Source organism: Acipenser ruthenus, chromosome 6 (genome assembly GCF_902713425.1).
Source record: "Acipenser ruthenus chromosome 6, fAciRut3.2 maternal haplotype, whole genome shotgun sequence".
Taxonomy (NCBI): Eukaryota; Metazoa; Chordata; class Actinopteri; order Acipenseriformes; family Acipenseridae; genus Acipenser; species Acipenser ruthenus.
The window spans coordinates 21,274,425-21,289,720 of NC_081194.1; the positions used below are offsets into that span (position 1 = coordinate 21,274,425).

General features: G+C 37.3%; 1 protein-coding gene across 1 annotated transcript; it reads left to right on the top strand.

Moving 5' to 3' along the window:
- Positions 1-272: 272 nt before the first annotated feature.
- On the top strand, positions 273-8,596 carry iyd (iodotyrosine deiodinase). The gene is made up of 5 exons (XM_034017306.3): positions 273-516; positions 2,017-2,208; positions 2,907-3,066; positions 5,208-5,364; positions 6,448-8,596. The coding sequence occupies exons 1-5, from the start codon at positions 330-332 to the stop codon at positions 6,628-6,630; spliced, it is 879 nt and encodes a 292-aa protein (XP_033873197.1). The 5' UTR covers positions 273-329; the 3' UTR covers positions 6,631-8,596.
- Positions 8,597-15,296: the final 6,700 nt, after the last annotated feature.

Consider the following 15,296-nt stretch of genomic DNA (forward strand, 5'->3'; position numbering starts at 1 on the left):
CAGATATCTGAAACTTTATTTGTACAGTAGGTGTAATGTTCAATAGTTTTAAATACAGTTTTTGCATATGCAGGAAGGTTGTTACCTTCTTAAAGTCATGTTGAACATTTTTATAGGTGTTCAGTACAATAAAAAATATGATTATGAAAATGTGAATGTGTAAGATTCAGTTTTTTAAAGTTATAAATGGTTAGTTTTTCTTTGTTAGTTGAAAGTCCACCCTTATGTAACCTCATGTTCAAGGACAGCCGACTGTTTGCTGAGAATAATACTGCCAGGAGTTGCTGCTGGCAACACACATTCCTGGAACTTCAGCAGGACCTAGGATCATGGCTCTCTTCTCTTCTTTAACTCCTGTGTTTATTGCTATTTTATGCATTGTAATTGTGGCTGTGCTGAAAGGATTTAAGAAGAAAAGCAAAAAGCCTAAGGCACAGACAACATCCACATCTGAATCTCGGCCCTGGGTAGATGAAGATCTCCAAGACAACACAGAACTCAATCTAGAAGAAGAAGGTATTGTTTTACACATTTCTTAAGACAGTTTATGAAAGAGAACAAGCTTAGTGAGAAACTAAACACATAGTAAGAAACAGAAGAACACACAAGAGCCTGCAAATTAACATTTTGGTAGTTTATGTCTAGGTTTCAAAGTTAAATCATTTCAGTTTCCCTGAAATATATATTTGTGATTTTTCAAGGACCACATTTGGCTGGATTTGGATTGCATGAACTAGTAACAATGTTAATAATAAAATCACCAGCAGGAATAATGTAGAGAGCGGCAGTGATTAATGAGGTCTTTAAAATAGGCCCCTAAAATGTACTGTGCCTGTGCATTCTGAATATAGCAGCTCTTTACAGCAGGTTTGTTTAGTGCAAATTGCTTTTTCACTTTGGTTCATTACCCAACTGGAATCAAGTGGAGTCAAAATGACTTGCCAGCAGTAAAGCATGACTTGTTAGTTTAGCAAAAGAAATGCAAAAAAGAAGCTATTGATTTCTCATGTGATAATACACTTGAGTGGATTTACTGCTCCAATTTTCTTCAGGTAAGTGCTTGTCTGAAAATAAAGATGTAATTAAATGGTTTGGATTAAAGTAAGTGTTTGCCATTATTTTTTGCACTGCTTGTTAGAAAGCCTGGCATTTAATTATTTAATTGTATCCATTGCCAGAATGTAAACCGCAGGCTAGCATACATACATTTTTTAATACATTTCCTGTTTAACATAACCATATTCTATTACTGTACATGACTAATATAAATTTCTCTCATGTCATATTATAAATACAGTTTCAAGAAAGTGCATAAACAAATACACTTTCACTATCTTGAATGCTTGGTATTCACTTATACTATAACCGTTATCCACTTACAATACAACTCGTGCACGAATGCTTGTGACTGGAACAGCACTCTACAGTATAATTTTCTATTCAAACATGGATGTGTGCCAATAAACCAATAGCTTTACCCGTTTGAAACCCTGTAAATATTGCAGTAGTATTTTGTGGAACTCCAACTGATTCCTAAAATGCTGTCAGTATGATTCAGCACACTAAAACATGTGGTCCAAGTTCTCAAACTTACCAAAGTGTTGTTTTTTGTTGTTGTTCAGAATATAAATTAGAGATACCTTGCTAGAGAAATTGAGAGACTGTGTATAAAATTGCATCCTTCATCAAATAATTTTTTTTAGTACTCTATATCAGGATTCGAAATACGGGGGGGGGCTAGGGGGGCTAAAACACCCCAGAAGAGACGCTGGGGGGGTCTCGGGTGTTATTGCTGTTTAGACCATGCCCGCTTAACTAGATCAATAGATGGTTTCTACTAGCGTGCTCCGTCTGCTAACTTAAAAAGGAACCTAGCGTAAATCTGCATTGCTAAATGATATAACGGTAACCCAGAAGCTTTAGAAAATGATATGTCTTATCATTCAGGCCCTCTTGCCAAGATGATTAATCAGCTTGCACTTAGAACTAATTTATTGCTACCTGTGTTTTGTACAGATAATGATGACTGGACACACAGGGAAGTCGACGTGCCTCAAATCCCTTTCTCCCCTCCGCAGCTCTCCGAAGGTGAAATGCTGCGCAGATCTCAGCAGTTTTTCGAGCTGCTGAACAAGAGGAGAAGTGTCAGATTCATTAGCCCAAAGCCAGTGCCAAGGGAGGTTATTGACAATGTCATCAGAACTGCAGGTGCATTACCATCAACCTATTTTTCAATGTTGGAATGAACACATTAAAGATATACTGTACTTTGTACCGTCTACATTTTCATGCCTGTAATATTACATTTCTTACTCTTCTTACTATTCTTTAATATCCTAATATTAATAGTATGCATATTTTATGTCATTAGTTGTTTCTGCTTTGATCATTATTCACCATGCTTATTAACACTTCCAGCAAAAAATGCCCTTTTGAACCTGCTTCTGAACACTCTTGGCAGTTTGAATAATGCCTGAATGTGAAGCTGTAATTTCTGTACCTAGAATGTAGCTTGAAGTAGCAGTGGGCAGCAGTGTAGAGTAGTGGTTAGGACTCTGTACTCTTGACCGGAGGGTTGTTGGTTCAATCCCTGGTGGGGGACACTGCTGCTGTACCCTTGAGCAAGGTACTTTACTTTGCGCCAGTAAAAGCCCAACTGTATAAATGGGTAATTATATGTAAAAATAATGTGATATCTTGTAACAATTGTAAATCACCCTGGATAAGGGCATCTGCTAAGAAATTAATAATAAATAAAAAGTAGTCTTTTTAGAAGCACACATAATAGAATATTAAACAAGTACGAAATATAACATAGATGTCTCGTGTTTGACTTGAACACGCAATAGATATAACATAAAGAGTCAATACTTGAATGAGTAATCATGAATTGTGCATGTTTTGAGGCACCTCTCCCAGCGGTGCTCACACTGAGCCATGGACATATGTGGTGGTGGCAGACCCAGACATGAAGCACAAGATCCGGGAGATCATCGAGGAGGAGGAAGAAATCAACTACAGACAGAGAATGGGGGAGAAGTGGGTCAATGATCTGAAAAGGCTAAGGTGAGACGAATTTAAGAAGCATGGGGAGCATAAACAAGAGAGTTTATTATGACCTGGGCTGTATCTGCATAATGTTATTTAAATGGAACCTTGAAAGTTCAATTTTAGATGAAGAATGAAACTTAAATGGTACTCAGTTGTCATTAACAAATACTATAAGAAACATAAATGACAAATGTTTTTTCTCAATGTCTTCCATGTAGAGTAGTATTTTAATGGTAATGAGTAAAATATAATTTCTCATCCATGAATGACCATGTATTGTAGAATGTTTCTGAACTATCATTATAAAGTATTTCATCAATAACTACAAGGTGAATTGAATGCACGAGTAGTCAACAGTCTTCTGAGTGGATAAAATCAAAGATGTAGAGGAGATTTATTTATAATACTAGCAAGTACACTCAACAGGTCCTCTAGTTATAACTACTATGTAATAAGTGCCTTGGGTATTCCAATATGAAATAAAAGTGATTAAACCTTCATGTTAAATTGTGTACATCTGAGTATATGCATAAGTCACAGAACCAGACAAAGCACAATTGTTGCAGTAAGTAACCCAGAATACAAAGATTCTGGCACACTAGTGATCAATGCAAATGTAAAAGATGTTCATTTTGAATGCCTGTCCTGCAACCCCATAATCATATTCAAGAATGTTTCTACATTATAAGATCATGTTTCTGTACATTATTGCAGTAAAACAAAAACAGATTCCATTTTGTCCTTGTTTACATTTTGTTGCTACATAGCTTGCAGCGCTTGGTGATGACATTAATACTGTAACCTCCTACTGCTGCAGGTGGTAGAAGGAACATGACTGTTTATATTACAGAGTGATAGGCTTTTGAGAAAAAGATTATTTGCCTTACCTTTACTGAATGTAAACCAGTGTCTGGTTACCAAGGCATATAAATGTAAACTACAGAATGCTATATCAGGCTTAAGAAGATCTTATATTTCAAGTCCTTTACTGAATATTTCAGGGTATTAAAGTTCTGGCAACATGCACCGAATAAACCCAGCTGAGTAATATTTGCATCAGGGCGACGTGCTCTGAAATTCTTTTCAGTTTAGATGTTGTTAGCAGCACTGGAGACAAAGGTGTTGTGTTTATGGCTCCAAATGAAGTACAGGACAGTGTATTGCCTTGGCAATGTGATCCAACACTGATGTGGCAGGGGTACTCTCTGGTGGACTTTTTCTTAATGTTGCAAAAGCCTGTAATTCAGACTTGAGCCTGACATTTTCTGGGCTTCCAAAGTACGCCAGCTCACAATAGCCTCCCTTGGTTTCATTTGAAATGTCTCAAAGCCAGAAACACATATTATAACAGACCAATTAAAAACACCACACAGCACAGCTAAGGGTATTGTCCGTCATTTCAATTTGGAGAATAAAAGGCTTGAACTGTTAGTCCAATATGCATATGAATAAATGCCACAGTCTTTTTAAGTGGAGCCATCACAGATGAAAAATGGGCCTTATGACTTTGTAATATAGTACAATACCACATCATTGTGTTTTTTTTTTGTTTTTTTTAAATCAGTCTCAAAAGAGTTTTCTGCTGACATTAGTCTTCATCAGTTAAAAAATGCCACGTCAATGCAAGAAGACATAAAAAAAAACAAAAATGATAAAAGTTGTGGCTAAAATCAGTGATTTCCCATATTAAGTTACTGGACGAAATGCTCAGCTTAGTATATCAGCGAAACAAGCAAATTATTCTCTACCGGATTTTCACAATGTAGATTTGTTTATGACCATTTTTACTTCTGTATCGCTACACTTTATGATCATGCCAGTATAATCATAGTATCAAGCAACATACAGAGATCTCAGTTTTATCCCCAAATAAAAGACTTCAATTAATAGTCATCTTGTTTTCCCCAATTCTTTAGAAATGTATTACTTTGTGAACCCATCGTAATGATACAGTATCATTACTGCAAGTAATTCTAATCAAAATAACAAAAGCAGAATGTAAAAAAGGGAGTTTTTATTTGAACAATGTCAACAAACCAAGCATGCTAGTTTTTTTTTGACTAACTAACTAACAAAATACTAATAATAATAATAATAATAATAATAATAATAATAATAATAATAATAATAATAATAATAATAATAATCTCTTGCAGGACCAACTGGGTTAAAGAGTACTTGGACACTGCACCTTATCTCATATTGATATTCAAGCAAGTCTATGGAAAGCTCTCTGATGGGAAAAAGAAAACCCATTACTACAATGAAATTAGTGTTTCCATCTCCTGTGGGATCCTGCTTGCTGCACTGCAGGTATAATTTAATACTACATCAGCACCATACAGCTCACAATGTTGCACATTCTGTTATGTTCCACAAATACACAGATACAGTATGTATGAAACCACAGGAAAAGCCACAATTGGTTTGAGAAGGAGAGGGAAATCTAAAAAAAAAAAAAAAAAAAAAAAAAAAAATTCTGCATTTCTGTAGGAACTAACCAATCGTTGCTTTGACCTCTCTCAGGCGTGCTGGACTGTAAAATGTACAATAAATTTAGGAAATCAAGACCATGTTTAGCATAATATAGGTGTCTTTCACTTAGGAAACTGAGAACCAGTGATGGTAATTCAGACATGGTAAGATTTACAAGAACTACACGGCACATATGGTGTTTGAAGAGATATTAGTGAGGAAGACAGTTGTCCCCAAGTATACATAGTTAACCATTAAGTTTTTATAGCTGGGTTTCTCTGTTTTCCCTTTTTAAGGCCACGAATTTTAATTAAAAGTCACCATTATGAAAGAGAGAGATTTCCATGATCATATATAAAGGGCTGTTATTGTGTTACCAAATAACCAACAACTAAAGTCAGAATAATCCCTCATGACAATAAATAAATAAATAAATAAATAAGCAACAGTTTACTTTATACATGACAGGAAAACAGTATTGATAATCACTTTGTATTTGTGCGTATTAATCTTTGTCCTGATTTCTAAAATTAAAATACTTCTGGGTTATCTCCTAAATTACCTCATTAATTATGCTGTTAATGTTTTATAAATTATGTTACAACAATATTAGATTGTATAAAAACAACATGCTAAAACAATAGTGTGGCAAAACATTACAGGTCACCTTCTATATACTTTATAAGATGACGGTTAGTTAATATTGACATGCTTATGGATTTATTTTAAATTGACCCTTAAATGAAGTGGCTTGTTTGGTAGTCCTGCACTAGATATGACTGTTCTCCAGTACAGTGATCGTTCTGACCTGTGGTGTGTGTGTGTGTGTGTGTGTGTGTGTGTGTGTGTGTGTGTGTGTGTGTGTGTGTGTGTGTGTGTGTGTGTGTGTGTGTGTGTGTGTGTGTGTGTGTGTTTCCTCAGAACGTTGGCCTGGTCACAGTTACCACCACACCTTTGAACTGTGGTCCTCAGCTGAGAGTTTTGCTGCACCGGCCTGCCAATGAAAAGCTGCTGTTGCTGCTACCTGTTGGTTACCCATCAGAAAATGCCACAGTGCCTGATCTGAATCGCAAAAAGCTAGAGGACATAATGGTGTTTGTGTAATATACCGAGCTGCTCTTGAAAATGCCTATAGCATATATCATGACATGCACCCTGGAAAGATAACTATGCTAATCAAAGTAAATGTCTTCATACTGAGGTGTTCGAATTATAATGGTATTTGTGCAAGAAATTATGTCATGATTAGTCAGCTTTCAGTCCAAGTATGATGATTTTATAAAGTGACTTCTACCTGAAATTGTATCTTAAATCAGATTTTCTGAGTCTTAAGGGCTTTGTTTCATAGTGACCATGCTTTTTGCTACCACAGAATGTTATTGTCTTAATATCAGTAAAAACTATACTCAACATTGTTTTTCTGTCATATGACTCTAGACTAAGTACTGTAAATGGAAAACTGCTGTTAAAAACTAACAAAATAAAATGTAACAACGGTGCAAATGCACCGACTAAAAATGCTATGTCCAAAAACAGGTTATGCTTCTGAAAAACAAAACTAAGGTTCCAAACAAATTAAAAATCTCGAATTTGATCGTTGAACACATAAAATGCCATGTGTGTCTTATGCGGTATCAAATCTAGCCAGAATAAGCACATTGTTTTGAAGTTAATATTTCCAAGAGCTAATTTGTTGAAAGTAGAAAGGGGATATTTATATCAGGCAGTCAAAAATTACTTTTAGCAAAATGCTTACATGTTAATGTGTTTAGTGCAGTAGTCTGTTGTGTTAATCAGCTGTAAGACCATTAAAGCCTGTTGATGGGCACTCGCTGTATGATATACTGTAAACACACTCACTAGGTCTGGAGTAGGGAATCCAATTCCGGACACTTCCCAATCCCAGGAGTTAGGGATTGGGATTCCATTTTTGTAATAATAATAATATCATGCTTTTGCTTTTAGTAATAATTACTGGTGTGGATGCGTAAGGTAATCCACTCACGTGACAGGAATTAAATAATAACGAAAAAGCACATGAAAGCATTGCAAGTAAAGATAACAGTCGTATCGCTCCAGCTCCAGCACAGAACAAGTGAGTGATTTCACTGTCTAAGCAGGGCGGTCCAGCTGCCTGCTCAACTCAATAATACGGTTATTTAAAAATGTAAAGGTAGATAAAACACTGAACTGATTATAACACTGAACATTTAAACTGCAGAGAGTAAACGTACCTACTAAATACGACACATTTTTAAAAGAAGCAATATCATACAGTGACAATCTTTGAGTTTTTTTTAGCCCACAGACTACAGTCACCACCGCCTTGCTATTTAAATATGTAAGCTAGCCATGTGTGTGCTCAACGCTCTCACATAACTCTCAAATAACTCGTGTACCCCAGTTTGAAAACCACTGAACTAAATCAATTGAATATATCTTGCACATTATTTTAACCACTGGTTAAATGATGCAGCTATTTTTCACATATACATTTTACTTCAAATGTGAAAACTATGATACCCCCTCCCACTCATTCTGACATAACCAGAGTAGTTTTTAATTGGACTTGTAAATTAGTTTCCATGGTTACTGCTGGGGAGCTGGTACTCGGCCGATTTGAGGTGTATAATCACAGCCATTGCGCAGTACTGTATGGCAACAGTAGATGGGACTATTAAACAAGGTAGAATTATTTTTGGCAGCGATGCATTTTTTAAATAGGTGCCAAATGTGTCCCCTTACTCAAAAAGGGTTAAGAACCTGGCATAATACTATTCAGTTACACAAGTTTGTAAAATAGCAATAAAATATGAAACAATATTTTCATTGCCAAAATGTTTCATGCAAAGGACTGTATTAAAACAAATATACATATCTTATATAATATATCTTTTTGTTTGTTTTTTTATGTAACATTCTCTGCAGAAAATCCTGTTACAGAACTATAAACTTATGTTTCTTCTGTTCTTTTGGTTGTCAATGCAGATTGAAATCATTACCGAATAGTTTAAAAAAAAATAATAAAAATAATTGAAGGAATAAAAAAAACCTCAAGATTGTACCCCAACATTGTGATATCTTTTTCATTACAGTTATTTTCTTACTTTTTTAAACACATTTTTTAAATTGATGCATTGTTATTTTGTATGATATGAAACAAAACAGTTTCTTTCCGAGGAAAGACAAAGGACCAACTGACCATCCAAGCATTTGCTGCACCTCCAGTAGGTTTTCACTTTAGTAGGGCACAACTTGCATGTTCTCCTGACTGGCTCAAACACTGAGAAATGTTCAAAACCATCATACCCTCAGTATAGTCTCAGCAGGAGGCCTAGTACACCTAGGGGCTCGCTGGATCCCTGCATTCACAGGGACAGATGACAGTGACAGACGCCAGGCTTTCTTTACAGACTTGCACATACTTTCACTAACGCTAAGGCGGATAATCTTTCAGAGGAACTGCCTTCTCTGAAAGAAGTTCACAATCACGTCTGTACACCAGCCAGCTGTTACAAATGGCCAGATCTAGCACATACCCAAATAGGGTAACATACCATTGCTTGGCCTTCATTGGGGTCTTGTACAGGTGTGTCAGCATGTCACTTTGATCTACCCCACCCATATTAGCATTGTACAAAGAGATCAGAGCAGAGCAGTCAACAGGGACTTTTTTCTTCTCTGCTTTACTGTATCTCAGAACAGATGACATAGGGTGCACATCTGCAGCATTACTCAGGAAGGAGAACACTTGTTGTCATACAATTTGACAGCAATAGTGCTGTCACTGCTTTTCTAATCCACATATCCACAATGTTTTAGCCATTCTCTTTGTCTCAAGTCTGAACCACCCATTCTTTTTTCCCCACATAGTGCAGCTTCATTTCAGCCAACAATTTACACGGTCAAGACCAGTAAAGAAATTATCAGCATATGCCACAGTCTGCTCAGGATTTGGAGTTGTTTTGCACAAGGATATGACCACCTTAGCACCCAGCATCATCTTAGATTCAGCAGCAGTCAAATTGGCCTGTTCAAATGTTCCCTGTCCCTGTTACAAAATAAAATCATGGATAATTCCACTGGAACTGGCATGACAGAAAAGTTTAAAACCCCACTGTGGAAGGGTGGGGGTATTCACTGACACAGGAGACAGAAGATTTTATTTGCAAACACCGCACAGGTGCCCGGATTTATTTATTTGCTTATTTATTTTTATTTAGTTTAGCCCGCAGAGGGCGCAGAGGGCGCTGTTGTCCGTGGTCTGTATACTGCCGACAGGAAAACAGGACCACGGGGTTTACAGGTATACCATTCCGTGCACCTTCAAGTGCTCAAAAATAATAATGAAAACAGAAGGTGAAAGAAAAAGGGAAAATAAAACACAGTAATAAAACTACAAACAAAAGTGCTGCTTATGCAGTGCCCCCACTGCTGCTAAGCCGGTCAGCACAGGTCTCCGTCCTACACTTAGTTGTGCCTATACACTGGGGTTGGCCAGGGTTCCCCGTATATCTACACACGTTCCCTCGGGTACATATTTATTTATATTGCTCTGTGAAAATTAGTTTTTATGAAAGGCTGTCCCCTCAGCCGGGCTCGCCTGCTCCTTGTTTCACTCTGGCCTCTTCTGCCAACGACACTGTATTTCCCTGAACACGGCCACCCGAGTGCACAACTAAGCCAGTTCTTATGGACCGAGCAGTCTCCCAAGGCCCGCCCCTCAGCCACTCAGAGAGAGGGAAAGCACACACACCCTCTTCCCCACCTCTCCGTGTCATCGCCATGACCGACAGGCGGAACCCACGAGACTGCTGCCCTCTACCTGCAGTAATACGGATGTGCCAGACAGTCAGTCCAGATCTCCCCTGTTACACCCACTTATTAGGGTTTTTTTGTATGTACTGTCTGAGATTCCCAGCCCGTGTGCCCTTATAGGCTACCATTACCTCATCTACTGACTGCATGTGTGTGACTGGAATTGTCAAGCATCTTTCCCTAAACATGATGAACAAGGGACGAACTTGTAGAAGCGATCAATGCTTTCTGCTTGCATTGAAATGGATGTGCCGTCGCAGCCAACAAAAACGTTTGCTGATCATCACATTTGCAACTTGTGGAACTCCAGTTTGGAATGCCCAGTAGTCACAAGGTGATGGCAGACAAGCCACACCCATGTGCAAAACAATTCCAATGAAATGCCTAATTTCATCGTGATTAGTGAATGAAGTTGAATTTATGTCTTTCTGCATAGCATACAGATTTGTCTGATTGACAATGTGATCGATCATTTCAGGGGTAAATAGAGAGCCAAAAATATAAAAAAGGGGTTTTATTGGTACTTGGTGTGTCGAATACAGGTGCTATGGGTGTGAAAAGCTGTCTTCTTTCACCCATCGCTGAGTTGGACACTTTCTTTTTCTATCTTCAGTGTTCACAGGTACTGGAATGTCTACACTCTCAATGGGTACTAAAATAATGTTAGCCTTTCTTCGGTTCATAGGCCCTTGTGTTGTTGGAGAAAGACCAGCAGAGGTGCCAGGGTGATCACTCCTGCCTAAATAGATTTATTTTAGATAACACATAACCATAGACCCCTGCCAGAATAAATTCAGCATTTATGAAACATAAATATTTTTTACTATGGCACATACAGTATGTACACTTAATATTAATATGAAAATGCAAAAAACATGCAACTTTTCCATGTACCTCAAGAAGGGCTTGGACAAAATGGGCTATTACATTATTGTCATTGATTCTCATTGTATTCTCATTACCTTTTCTTATGTACATATGATTTAAAATGTATTATTATTATTATTATTATTATTATTATTATTATTTATATAATAATATAATATTTATTACTGCAATATTTAACAATTTCTTTTAATTATACTGTACTTTATATATATATATATATATATATATATATATATATATATATATATATATATATATATATATATATAGTGCCGATCTCAGTTAACACAGGCAGGCGCATCACATAGGGCAAGGCAATCCACACACAGGCGGAGGGCGGGCGCGAACCCGGGACCTCTTGCACTAAAGCATAGCGCCTATACCGTTGTACAAAAGAGCCGGCTCCATTGCAAGACGTGTAATCAGACTTATGTCTTTGTGTGTGATTACATCATCTACCAGCCCTGCTGCTGCCTTCCCCCGTGCACGCTACACTCTCCCCTGCCAGCCTCAAGTCCGCCCTGGACTTGCTCACCAGGCTACAGTCTGTTGAGTGCGTGCCGGGGTACCTGCGTCCACTTCTGACACCAATGTGGCGATCTCGGTTAACACAGGCAGGCACGACACACAGGGCGAGGCAATCCACACACAGGTGGAGGGCAGGTGCGGGTTCGTTCCATGCAATCCTATCAGTGTGTAACTGAAAAACAGCTTCTTTTTTATCTGCAGCTAGGTGACAGGTTGGTACAAGCAAAGCCAATTAGACTCCAGAAACATTTTAAAAATGTCTGTAGGAAAGAAGGTCACTTTTCTGCTCAGGTTTCCTTAGAGAACAGTTCACTTGATTAGAACTGTCCAGTCAGCAATTATAGCAGACAGCTCATATTAAGGGTATTAGTGACGTAACACATCGACAAGAGAATTCTGAGTGCTCCTCTTTATATACAGGGTAAATATTATGAGAAACCATTAAAAACATGTTTTCTGTTTTTAGGAGTGTTTAATTGGTGTGTGTTACAGTATAATTGTGAAACTTACTTAAGAAAGATTTACTTGTCAAATGCGCAATCCAATACCTATGTATTCTGGAGGGTAATTTAAATATATAAGTACTGTACAGTATTATTAAAGAGAGACTACCAAAAGACTAATTTCTGACAACTAAATAGAGCTCGAGAATAAACTGTTGTTTCTGCAGAAGGTTTTCTTAAAATGTTACTGCACATTAGTGTGATCCACACAAGAAAAGAATTATACCTTTTTCCATAATATATATATAGTAGCCATATGATTCTATATGATACTATCTCATAATTGTCAGCATATCATAATGGCAGGTTACCTGCAAGTGTTGGCAACTGGATATTACATTTGCTTACATCTTGCTGGTTTCCCAACTGGATTTTACAATGTCAGATATTTCACAAAAATAAATGTTCTGTATGTTTGTATGTAACCAAAGTAATAATCTCCAGAACTTTTCTTTTTGATGGATTGTATTTACATTTTTCAACGTCAGAATAAGTGTTTAGGCAGGGTGGAGTACAGCTAATACAGGGCTACTAATGCCTTCAACCATCACATTAAAAAAAAATAAGTCCAGGCCTTCCACTCCATGTCCCGGCTTCCTGGGGCACAGTCTTGGGTTTCACTAGCTTCTTTCTTAAGCAAAGGAAATGGCATCTATGCCTGTTATATCATGCCTGCACTGCAATTATATGGTACTAAAGTACCAGACAGTTGAGGGCAGTCTAGACATTAGGCATTACCAGCTTCTTATTGAAATTATCAGGGCTGAAAGTCTGAAACGGGTCAATATGGTGAATACTGAATGCCCACATTGACTTGCATTTGAATCCAGGACATACCAAAGAGTATGACAAGTACTGAAGTGTCGTGAAGACAGACAGTTGCTAATATTATCTACTTACAAACTCCTTCTTTATCTTATTCTCAGTTTAGCGGGGCTCAATTCTTGCCCTCAGGGACAAGTCCAGGTTTTTGTTTTAAATGTATTCAATTGTTGAACTATAAGCATGTGGGCTTTCTTTGTTTAGGCAGTGCTAGCAACTTTTACTGGTATTTTTAACATAATGATCTACTAGACATTTTAAACAGTGTGGCACAGGTAATACTGTCTGTTTGTTTGTAGAACCATCTATGAACACAGTTAGAATAAGGAATTGTTTAGAATGCCCTAGAGAGGCACAGATGATCAACATAATCCATGCACTTAATATTTGTGGTTTATTTTCTATTCCCTAGAATTGTATTTGTCTGGTAGGTTGTTTCAATGTTTCTGTACTAGTTCTAGTATCTGATTCCTGTTGATGCTTTTCATTGTTGTTTGACAGAGAGTTAAACTGACCTGGGTATGTTGTCTTTCAGTGTATTTCATTTTGTAGATTGTTGAAAACACTATTCAAAATTATTCACACTGGATTTTTTTTTTTTTGTAACATATTTCTTGTTAACTAAATCTCTGTGGTGAATTTGTTATTAGTAAGCACACATATTTTTGTGTATAGCCTAGACTTCACAAAATCAGGTTTCAAGGAAAATATCAAATAAATATCAAATCGTCTTTACAACCTCTGTGTGTCTCTTCCTTTTATGATTTTACAATCTTTCTGCCCCTGTCTGGTTTCAACACTAGCACTCTTCTTGAAATTCTTACCTTTAGCAGGTGAGGCCCATTCATCTCTCAGTGTCTCCATTCTTTGTGGGCCACGGTAATGTAACAGTATTAGCTTCAGGGTATAAGCTTATTAATTGCCTCGCTTGTACATGTGCAATTATCTGTACATCTCAGTGCCCTTACACATTAGATACAATCTTACAGTTTCTTTCCTTAAATAGCAATGATGTCAAAGTATTTTCACCCCAAGGGCAGGACTTGCTGCAAAGGTAGAAAGTCAAAACTGTTATAAAACAGAGCCCATGCCATGATAGAAAGTAATTAGTCAAGTAACTGTCAGTGTTCACCAGGGAAGGGGCCCAATGTTATTTTTAACTCGAAAGTTAAAAAGCAATAAGGATCATGCAATTATACAATGACTAGCTGAACCCAAGTCACTGCAGATGCAGGTGATAGGGAAGCTTTACATTCAAAAGTGTTCTGTTAGCTTTGCATGCAAGAACCATATTATAAAATGGCTTTGGCGAACATCTGCTAATCGTGCAAAGGATTTCTTTAGCCTCTCTATCCATTGTTTTCTTACACTCAGGTTTTTCTTCTGGAGTGGGCTATTATATAATCACAATAGGGAACTATAAGGTGTCCGTTGTTGTGAAATGACCACACAGCTAGGTGGTCCTAGTGTTCTGCTTTGCCTTGTGCCTAACAAAGCACCTACAGCATAAATAGTGAATTTCATGACAACGCAGATGTGTAGTGTTGCTTAATTGTAATTCAGCAGTAATGTTGAGTTCTAATAGAAAGGAAGAATGGCAAATCTCCACATTGATACGTTATTAATGTGCAAAAAGAACAAAAGCTGTAAAAAAAAAAGTAGCTCTGCCACCACTTTATACCACAAGGATAAAAAGGTACAATTTGTTATTTAAACATCAGTAATTTATCAGGGAGTTCAACTGTTGTATTAAATGTTTTATTTAATAAATTGCTTTATTTAAGATTATTGTACCAGGTAAAACCTTGTTTTCAAGAATGAGCTGCTAGTTCTATTTTTTTTGTAATTCTATTATGTGTCACCTCATCTCACACTAAGGCCCGCAAGCTACTTGACATTTTAGCTTTGTCAGCAGAGGGCTCTGTCTGCTGTGTCAACTCCCTTCTGTGTCTCAGGGCAAGGTGAATCAGGTCAACTAAAACCCAGGGAGCTAGCCCTTGATTTGCATCACTGTCTCTCAGTGCTGCTGAGTTCCTAAATGAATCCTTGCCCATTTCCTTTACTCCTCAAATCAACTACTGTTGGCTTCTTTTCTTCACACTGCAATCGTACAGCTTGTAAGTCTTTACATCAGTTCTTGTAGTGAGTTAACCCCTTCCATGCAGGGAATGTAAACCTGACCAACAGAAACCAGTCAACCTTGTGTCTGTG

Excerpts from the sequence above, each read along its gene's own strand:
- iyd (XM_034017306.3), top strand. The coding sequence starts at position 330 with ATGGCTCTCTTCTCTTCTTTAACTCCTGTGTTTATTGCTATTTTATGC. Across the intron at positions 517-2,016 it reads ACTCAATCTAGAAGAAGAAG|ATAATGATGACTGGACACAC; the intron begins GTATTGTTTTAC and ends TGTTTTGTACAG. Across the intron at positions 2,209-2,906 it reads CAATGTCATCAGAACTGCAG|GCACCTCTCCCAGCGGTGCT; the intron begins GTGCATTACCAT and ends GCATGTTTTGAG.